The sequence below is a fragment of the Vespa crabro genome, chromosome 17 (genome assembly GCF_910589235.1).
Source record: "Vespa crabro chromosome 17, iyVesCrab1.2, whole genome shotgun sequence".
In the NCBI taxonomy this organism is placed as follows: Eukaryota; Metazoa; Arthropoda; class Insecta; order Hymenoptera; family Vespidae; genus Vespa; species Vespa crabro.
This window is the reverse complement of record NC_060971.1, coordinates 805,050-814,666: the sequence shown is the minus strand read 5'-3', so window position 1 is coordinate 814,666 and position 9,617 is coordinate 805,050. Positions and strand designations below refer to the sequence as shown.

At 37.1% G+C, this 9,617-nt stretch overlaps 3 protein-coding genes across 10 annotated transcripts; 1 reads left to right on the top strand and 2 right to left on the bottom strand.

Moving 5' to 3' along the window:
• Positions 1 to 38: 38 nt before the first annotated feature.
• LOC124430203 (E3 ubiquitin-protein ligase TRAIP-like) lies at positions 39 to 3,226 on the top strand (the record flags this gene model as incomplete). Its single annotated transcript, XM_046976451.1, has 7 exons — positions 39 to 94; positions 1,226 to 1,312; positions 1,401 to 1,772; positions 1,873 to 1,974; positions 2,071 to 2,184; positions 2,325 to 2,571; positions 2,665 to 3,226. Coding segments are annotated over 7 exons (1,311 nt in total), but the record flags the coding sequence as incomplete, so codon positions are not given.
• LOC124430073 (endoribonuclease CG2145-like) lies at positions 2,295 to 9,224 on the bottom strand. 8 transcript variants are annotated; one of them, XM_046976145.1, is made up of 6 exons: positions 4,827 to 4,933; positions 4,402 to 4,511; positions 4,110 to 4,330; positions 3,582 to 4,014; positions 3,198 to 3,505; positions 2,295 to 2,442 (listed from the first exon to the last, which is right to left on the bottom strand). In XM_046976145.1, exons 2-5 carry the CDS (start codon positions 4,411 to 4,413, stop codon positions 3,275 to 3,277), a joined length of 897 nt encoding a protein of 298 aa, XP_046832101.1. In that variant the 5' UTR covers positions 4,414 to 4,511; positions 4,827 to 4,933; the 3' UTR covers positions 2,295 to 2,442; positions 3,198 to 3,274. The 8 variants fall into 8 exon arrangements, with proteins under 8 accessions (XP_046832101.1, XP_046832097.1, XP_046832098.1 ...); XM_046976141.1 differs by having other exon boundaries at positions 4,110 to 4,317; XM_046976142.1 differs by lacking the exon at positions 4,827 to 4,933 and adding an exon at positions 4,616 to 4,820 and having other exon boundaries at positions 4,110 to 4,317.
• LOC124430202 (leucine-rich repeat-containing protein 9-like) lies at positions 5,107 to 6,116 on the bottom strand. Its single transcript, XM_046976450.1, has 4 exons — positions 6,078 to 6,116; positions 5,676 to 5,973; positions 5,400 to 5,593; positions 5,107 to 5,322 (listed from the first exon to the last, which is right to left on the bottom strand). Exons 1-4 carry the CDS (start codon positions 6,114 to 6,116, stop codon positions 5,107 to 5,109), a joined length of 747 nt encoding a protein of 248 aa, XP_046832406.1.
• Positions 9,225 to 9,617: the final 393 nt, after the last annotated feature.

The window sequence follows — 9,617 nt, the reverse complement described above, 5'->3', positions numbered from 1 at the left end:
CTTCCCGAAGTTTCGAAGCAACCTAAACCCTCGTCCCTATCGATTCTACGTCTTTCACGACAGGTTGGCCAATCCTCGTCTATCCCAACGCTCCGTACGTCTATTTTAGATTCCCTAGAAAGGCTAGCCAAGGGCAACGTTCCCTATACCTCTTCGATTTGCCGAGAGCCTGATCGACAGGTGTTACGCTTGACCAATCGGCACTTTTCTTTTTTCCCTCTTCTTCTTCTTTTATACCGATTGGTCCTTAATATTACCCTCCGTTATTTTATCTCTCTCTCTCTCTCTTTCTCTCTTTCTCTTATTCTTCGAAAATGCATTTCTCCTTGAGAGAAAGTTTTCGGTTTTATGCCGTTAAACGCATCTTTAACCTCTCGTTAATCTCGGACCTAAAGCTTGGATCGATGGATCGATGGATCGATCGATCGATCGATCGAACCGACTTATTCGTCTCTCCTTTCAAATGTTGCAAACACAAATTATGATTTTCACAAGTTATTACGATATATTGCGATTTTCGGATTTTCAAATCTTATTATAATTTATTGAAATGCATTGGCTTTTTTTTCTTTGCCATTTAAAATTCACTCGACTCGTTCGAACGATCCTGAAGTTAGCGATTAGAGAATATTAGAGAATCAGCGGGAAAATTCAAAAGAACTCGATTGTCGCGCCCAAATTATCGGTCGTCGCCGTTCTTTCATTTCTTTCCGATTTTCTCTTTCTTTTCTTTTCTTTTTTTTTTCTCTCTCTCTCTCTCTCTCTCTCTCTCTATCACTTTTTTCTCTGTTCCCCCCTAATCTATCTACCGATACTGTTACACGCAATATTATTAGTTATTATACAAAACGACGATATAAACATATATATATATATATATATATATATATATATATATATATGTACGTATGTATGTGTGTATGATGGTATGATGTATGTTTATCAGTCGCTCGGTTAGGATCGACTTTTCCCGTGATATTATTTGAAATATGATCGTCGCAGCAACGGTTCGTCGCCGTACAAAAGCCCTAACCTTTTTTACTCATCCCAACTGAGAGAACGATTATCCATCGCGAAATAAATTTCGAAGAGGGAAAATAATATTTGACCGAAATAAATGAACTAGAATCATAAAGCATTTCGATCACACGTCTTCGCACCTGCAGTTCCTAGTCGAATAGTATCCTCTTTTAAAAAAAATGAATTTTCTTTGTGTCATATGTAGTGATTTACTTACACAACCTGATGATATTTTCTATACAAGATGCGGACATGTCTTTCATTTTAAATGCCTTAGCCAGTGGCTAGAGAGGTAAGCACCTCCTCTAGAACACATATATAAATGCAAGGTCCAAGTTCGAAACGATTCTCTTACTTATTTTCATCATTTTATTCTATAGGTCAAAAACTTGCCCACAATGCAGGGAAAAAGTAACGCACAATCGTATTCACAGATTGTATCTGACTGTATCAAACGAAACTTCGGTGGAAAGTGATCCTTATACCCAAGATAAACTTGCGAGCCTCAAGTTTCAAATTCTATTGAAAGAAAAGGATATAAATTATTTCATGTCCAAGAACAGTACGTTAGAAAAACAAAATGCAGGCCTGAGAAGGGAGGTAAGGAAATTGGAGAGCGAAACCAAAGAGAAAAACTCTGCTATATATGCGTTGAAGGAACAGACCAAATATTTTAAGGAACAACTCGTGGGATACGAAAGCGCCAAGAAGGAAATTATACAATTGAAGAAAAAACTTGAAGAACTGAGAAAGTAACAAAGTTTATTAAACTTTAATTTTATGCATCTTTTCCAATTCAATATGAATTTTATCTAAAATCTTCTTTATATCCTTCGTTCTGCTTTCTTTTAGTATACAAATGTTATTGGACGCACCAATTGAAGACATTAAAGATATAATTGGAAGGGATAAAGATCCTGCTACTCTTCTGACGTACATAACCATCATGAAAAAGTAAGCATTTGGAAATATTTGCGCGTCCAAGGAATCTCTCTCTCTCCCTCTCTCTTATTTCCTTGTTATACTATTGTCTCTTATTTCTTGCTTTAGAGAAACTATGTCTAATTTGAAAAAGATCAAATGTTTAAAGATTAAAGTGAAGAATCTTCAAGATGAACATGCCAAATTAACTATGACATCTTCGCAATGCTATTCGAACAACAGGTACTATAATGCATTTCCCTCTATATAGAGCGAACTCTCTTTCATTGGATAATTTTGTGAAGGAAGGAAAAGAGGAGAGGAAAAAAAGAAAGGAAAGAAGAAGCAACAGCTAAAACGGCTTAAAACTTTAATCTTTTCAGATTACTCAAAGAATTTACAAATTGTAAAAAAGAAAAATTGGCGTTACAAACGAGAGTCAACGAACTCGAAAAGATTCTTGGTATTGCAGAAAGTTCCGATCATGTGGTTACGGGCACACTGAAAAATGTCAAAGGAAAAGATGAAGTTACGCAAGAGGAATGCTTGGCTAGTGCTACGTTAAAAAAATCAGTTGTTAAGAAGAGGACACATACAATTTCTTCTCCGACAAAGCATAACAGAGAACATGTATGTCAATAAGAGAAAAGAACGTTATTTACAATTTATTATTTTCATTACTCATTTTTCTACCGTTATAATTTCTTTATCTTCCTTAAACAGATCGTGTCAAAGAGTAATATAGAAAAGAACGATGCGTCTTCTTCGATCGTAGAGATAATGGATAATGAATGCTCGAAAAACTATTCCAAATTAAGGAACTTGGACAGTGATACTTCTATACCCTTAAAGAAAACTAGGTTCTCTAAAATGCATGAGGAAACCAATGATGAAAATGATGTGCTTCTTGATAATAGCATTGAAAATCTATTACATATATGTAAACATGCTGATACAAGTACAAATGCGGTCTCGAAGGCATCTAAAGAAAAAAATGAAAGAGAAAAATCAAGTAAAATGAAACATCATGAAGAAGACATTATCGATTTAACATAATACTCTCTTGCATACACGTGATTAATCGTAATAGTATTCCTAATTCATAATTTTTTTATAGTACAATATTTTTCACTCCTGATCTGATTTGTTGCCCAACTAGTAAATTAAGGGATGTTTTGACAATTGATACGTGCACGTATGCGTGTGTGCATGCGTAGATATACATCATTATACAAAAGCAAAAAAGACTATAGTACCTTTATCAATAATAATAACGGAGAACATATATTTTTCTTATATATCGTCGTCGTCGTCGTCGTCGTTGTCGTCGTCATCAGATGAGAGGAAATGCTGCTCCAACGAAATTTTCATTATTTCGTTGCCACGTATACGTTTGGATATTAAATTTATGCCCTGCGAAGGAGATTCTGCACTTTGCATTTGGTCTGGCATAAAAACATAGCGTATAAACTGCCATATCTAATTCCGGTAATGTTCCAATGAACATAGTCGACGCTTTATATTGCTCTTTATAATTGAAATGTAATTTTGCGAGTGCAGCTTTCTGGAAAAGGAAATTTCTTTATTAACGAGTATAGTAGGTAGATACGAGAAAGATTTTCATTTAAAAAATAACTGACATTATCGAGAAGAACTTTGCGCCCATAACCGAGATAATTGAGATTATTTAATGATTCTTGTTTAGCAAAATAGATCCAATTATGTAGACCGACGATACTGTTATCCTTTTTTTTCTCTACTAAAAATACATGCTCAAATCCTGAACTACCAATCGACCCTTTAATTCGTGAGTAAGGATGAAACCAAATAGACTTTAGTACAGTTTTATACGTTTGCGGATTCATGGCAAAATATCCTTTTGTAGCAAGAAAGTTCATAACCGATGTTATTATGTCCGACGATGCAAGAGCATCAATGAACTCATCCTCCTCCGCGCTTTCTTCTCTCGTCACAACTTCTGTTTTGCTGATATCTAATTCATAATTGTCAAAGAGATTGTTCAATTTTTTTATTGTCGGGTGTGAGGAAACGTTTGACGAAACTCTCAATAATCTGAAGATAAAATTATAAAAGTCAAAAGTAGAAAAAAATTAAATAAAAGAAATAAAAAAAGAAAAGAAAAAAAAATAAATTTCCAGATATCCTACGGTTTTGGAGCATTATCTGTTATATTATCTCCTTTTATCCATCCTTGATAACTCACGGTTATATTTTCATAAATGCAACAAGTATTTCTTCGAAATAACTCTTCTGTTATTCGTTGTAATTCCACGTCGCTTATTGAAGAAAGTTTTGGGCCATTATTTTGCGACATTACATTATTCTTACTACTTTTATTTATATTATTATTTTGTCCTAAAAGAGTGATCTTGAGTTTGTTAATTTAACCATATATTCATAATCTATATAGTATAACTCAATGTATAAGGTAATAGCTACCTGTTGATGCATGATAGAAAAATGACAAGTGTACAAAGAGATTAATCAACAAAGAATTATGTCCAATGCAACTTGTCAAATACATCTCTGGGCATAAGGTTGGGCTTTATCTTGAGAAAGGAAAAGGTATACAATAAATGACGAAATATATGTGCTCGCACATACACACACACACAACCACACATATATATATATGAAATATGTATGTACATACATATATATATAAAGTAATAATTATTATAATAACGCACGTTCTCAAAAGATAGAACTCGCATCGATTCGCACCGTTACCAATCCGTGGTAACCTCAATTCGCAGATTATCGATCCATGTGTTATGATTAAAGTCAATAATCGATAAATAGTGAAATGAGAAAGAAAGTGTAAGTTCAACGATCCAATTAATTGCTTGTAAATTTTGAAATACCTTCCTCACATACGCGAAATATATACGCCTCTGTCTGACGACGGCAGCGATCAAATTCGTAGCGGCGTATCACGTGAGACCGAATGTCCGATTAGAAAGTTTTGAAAGTTTATAATCGTAAACGTATCAGCCGATAAAACAGATTTCTTTTTACGCGTCGTAGATCACACAGATCTATGATCTTCCACGAAAATTTGAATGACTAAAGAAATGAATTTTTATCGTGTATATTTGTTCGAGATTAATATCAATGAACATTGATTTTTAAGACGATTAACGATCAGTTTTCTGATTGCGTTTCCAGGCATCCATAGGCGAAAGGATCATTGCAGCCGCAAGTCTTATTCAACAGACTATATCCATCGATACTTTTTATTCTGGACAAACTGTGTAAAGCGAATTTATAATAATTCATCGTTTCCGACAGTGGATTGCCCATGAGAGTCAATTCCTCCAAGTTTTTCAACGACGTTAAATAGTCAAGCTCGTTTTCCTTCTGAAAATGATCGATTTAAGATCGAACAAGAACGTTGGGATTCAAAATTTGTTGTAGTACAAGGTTCTATCGCTTACCGCTATAAGATTGTCAGCTATGTGAAGCTTTTTCAAAGACGAGAGTTTTTGGACGAAGCGCAAATCTTGGATTTTGTTGCTCTCGATCGACAAGCAGGCAATGTTATTATCCTCGTGGAAAGAATCGACGTCCATCGTCTCTATTTTATTGTGATCTATTATTAAAATTTCCAAGCTGGAATTCCTTCGTAAGTCTTGAAACGAGTGGATGAGCCGCATTAATCGATTTTCATATAAAATAGATTTAATGAAAAAATTAAACGAAGCGGAACGTACCGCGTACGTTCGCCAATTTATTGTGATGCAAAAAGAGATATTTCAACATTGGGAATACGTGGCTGTCGTCGGCCAACGTTATTGAGCTGATACGATTATGATCTAAGTATAAAGTGGACAAATTTAAAAAGCCATAGGTATCGTTCGATTTATCCAGATGTAGGGTCTCCAAACGATTGTAACTCATACGTAAAGTTTTCAATTTCGGAAGAGCATTTAGACTCTCGAGGGAGATAATATGATTTCTACTCAGGTCCAAGCTCTCCAAATGAGGTAACAAATACGACGGTAAATTTATCTGTGAAAGAACGACGGAAAATATTTTCAAAGATTTTTCAAACGGTTTGCTCGTTCGAAAACGACCTTTTTTATGGAACACCTGACGACATCCAATTGTCTGACATTCGTCAATTTTTCAGCAAGATTCATCGTCAGCAACATCGTTTGATCCAATATATTACCAAGGACGTTTCTCGCTTCTACAATGCTCGACCTTTCCACGCATTGTCCGGAAACATACTGGGGGAGGAGGTTAGGGGGAAATAAACGAGAAGCGAACTTAGTTGAACGAATTAACGCAGGAAATTATTACCTTTAGATCGATCAAATGAAATATGAGAAAGTCGTTGTAAGAAATCGCGGATTCGTTCGGATTGTAGCTAAGATCGACGATTTGTAATTTTTCCCAGTTTTTAAGATTCTCGATTTCGTGCAATCTCCTAATCTCGTTGTGGGCACAATAAAACTCAATTATCGTCTTGTACGAGCCCATTGGTCGCAAGGACGTTATTAGATTGTTCGTAAGATCGAGGCACTTCAATCTCGGCAAGTGTTCCTGCGTGAGACCGTCGAGATCGGTTATGCAATTGTCGATCAGATGTAATCGTGTCAAATGCACCGACGGCTTCTTCAGGTGCACCCGGCCGATCGGGGAGTGGGACATAGGAATGGTCGTTTGTCGACCATCGTAAAGCTCCGCCAAAGTATTGCGGACTACCTTTAGGCCGTAAATCTTTTCATTTACCAACGATTTACCTTCCAACGAATTATCCTCGGTCCTATTGGGAAAGTATATACCGGTCAATAGGACGATCTTATCGCGTTCGACAATGTCGGAGAAAGGATTTCTTTCGAGGTTTAATGTCTTTAGGCTCGGAACGAGCGTTTTCAACGTTTCGAGACTCTTTCTGCATTTCGTCAAACAATTCCACGAAAGGTCAAGCTCCTCCAACGCGAACAATTTCTCCTTCATCTTGATCGACCGTATGTCGTTGAAACTGACGTTCATTTTCTTAACGTGAACGATCATTCGCCAATTTGGAAATTCATCAAGACGATTGTAGGAAAGGTCGAGTTCCCTCAAGTTCGGCAATTCGAGTGAATACTCAAGCAGGCTCTTTATACCTTGCCCGGATAAACATATTTTTCTCAATGTCAGAAGTTTCTCCTCATCGATTCTAAGGCACAACGAGATCTTGCGTTTGGTTAAACGTTCGAATGACGAGGACGCCGGTGGATGCATCATCGCACCCCATTCTATTTTCTCCTTCCTCCTATCGTTCTCGATCGAATCGTTCTATGCGGTACAAGATTTTTTCTTTTTTTCTTTTTTTCATTATACGTCCAGTACGTAACGTACAATGTATGTGCGCTTACAGATATTTCAATACCTCGAATACATATTCGTATTCGGCCACGAATATCGCGTCCGACAAGTTTGCTTCTCTCGTCAGGACGTACATTTGGCACGGTCGGTGAACGTTCTCGCGTTGCCTCGCTTTCGCTCGATGAAATTCGTCGGTGTATCGTTCCCTTAACCGCGCGTACGTCGATTCAGATGCGATTCAAGCTGTCACGAATCGAGAAATAAGGATACTTACGTCACGGTACAACGATGAAAAGGTACGCGCAAAAGTATAGAAATCCTTCGTTTCTCGCAGGGATCTGTCTTTGTCTTCTCTCGCTTCGAAAGTTTCTCGTGAAATTTAAAGTCGGCAATGGCCGAACAATTCGTTAGGCGGATTCTTTTCTAGAAAAAAAAGATCAAAGAAAAAGAACAAAAAAAAAAGAAAAAAAAAGAAAAAGAAGAAAAGAAAAGAAAAAAGTATGGCGGTTTACAGATTAGTTTCGCTACTTGTTTATAAAATCCGCGATTGAGCACGTTCATCGGCCATTCCCGAATACTTCGTACTCCTGATGCAATGGCTAGAAGCTTCGAACCATTCTCGTTTTTGCATAAATCCTCAACTTGATCGTTCCAAATACGATACTCGCTGATCTCCTTGTGAAAAATCTCCGTAACCCGATACAATAATATCCCCGTTATACCCGTGACACTGATCAATGGGGAACGTTGATGGCAATATACGTTTATAGAAATTCGAACATCTTACTTGTTCGCGAAAGGACACAACGATTCCTCCAGAGTCGTCTGACAAATTTTCATTAAACCCTCGCCGTTGTTTTTATGTTCTCGTAGATATAGATTACCGCAGTGGCGCATGTGCAATTTTAACTGTCGACAAGTAATCTAACGAAAATGATTAATATTAAACGCAACGTTGTATTTACAACGCGCACAACGCGGACAACGCGTACTACGGTTTATTACTTGAAAACACAGAGAGGCCATTTCTTCTCTCTCCTTTAATCTTTGTTCCTGACATTCAACGAGCGACGACGCTCGTCCCTCCGAAGCGATCAATTCTTCATTATTTTCTTTTAACGTCACTTGGAAACTTTTAGACTGTTTAACGATAAACGTTACAGGATAGTGACATTGTACGGTCTCACCTGTAATCTCAACGTTCCAATCTCGTGCAGTAACTTCTTAAGACGTTTCTCCTTTTCCTGATATTTCTCATGTATGTCCTTCAACGACTTGAAATAAACGTTTATATTATCGTGCAGCAACACCTTGCAACGCATCATCTTCTTCCTTACGTAATAATATTTTCACCTTGGTCTCGGTTAAATTAAAGAAATAACGAAAGAAAGATGGAAACGAAAGTATACTCGAAAAAAGAATCGATCCAATGTCTTTCCGCGTCGTTTATCGGATAATGATCGAGTCTGTTTATTCGGGGAAGCCAATATATAACGTATGAGCGATAATTGCAAAGTCGTGCCATAGGGCAGTCGCCGTAAAGTGGATCGTTAAAAACTACCGACTCCAATTTTTCCAATGGCCGCAAACTTTTTATGTCCTGAAATATAATTAAGAATCGCGGGAAACGAAAATGGAAGGAAGCTAATCTCTCTCTCTCTCTCTCTCTCTCTCTCTCTCTCTCTCTGGGGAGGGTGAACAGTACCTTTATACGATACAACCGGTTGCCCGCCAGATTGACGTACTTCAAGTTGCAATTTTTCGTGAATACGTTTGGCAATCTTTTCAACTTGTTATCGGCCAAATTAAGTTCCCTCAGGTACTCCAACTTACCGACATTCTGCCGAATTAAATTCGTGCGAATGCGAATGCGAATGGTATCCGTTTCGATAGTATCCGTTAATTTAATTATCAACGAAAAATAAAAATGGAAAATATCTCTTGATACCGTTAAACGATCTATCCTGTTTCCCGATAAAGATAGAATTGCCAATCGTGGGATCTTCGATAGATTTGGAATTCGTTCGATTTCGTTGGAATAAGCGTAAAGCTTTTCCAATTTCGAGCATTCCTTCAAAGGAGATATGTCCTGGAGAGGGAAAAAAAGACAAGAAAAGAAAAGAAGAGAGGGGGGAATGAAAGGTATAGACGGTAGCGGGGGATAGGAAAGTATAACAACACCTTTAACTTGCACTCGATCAGCCATAATTCTTGCAAATAAATAAGTTTTGAGAGAAAGTTCAAAGATATCGGGTCTGCCTGTTGACCGATTATAACCAATGTGCATACATTTAATTTCGTCGAGCAGATGTCGCGGAGCGATAGGTCTTCACGAA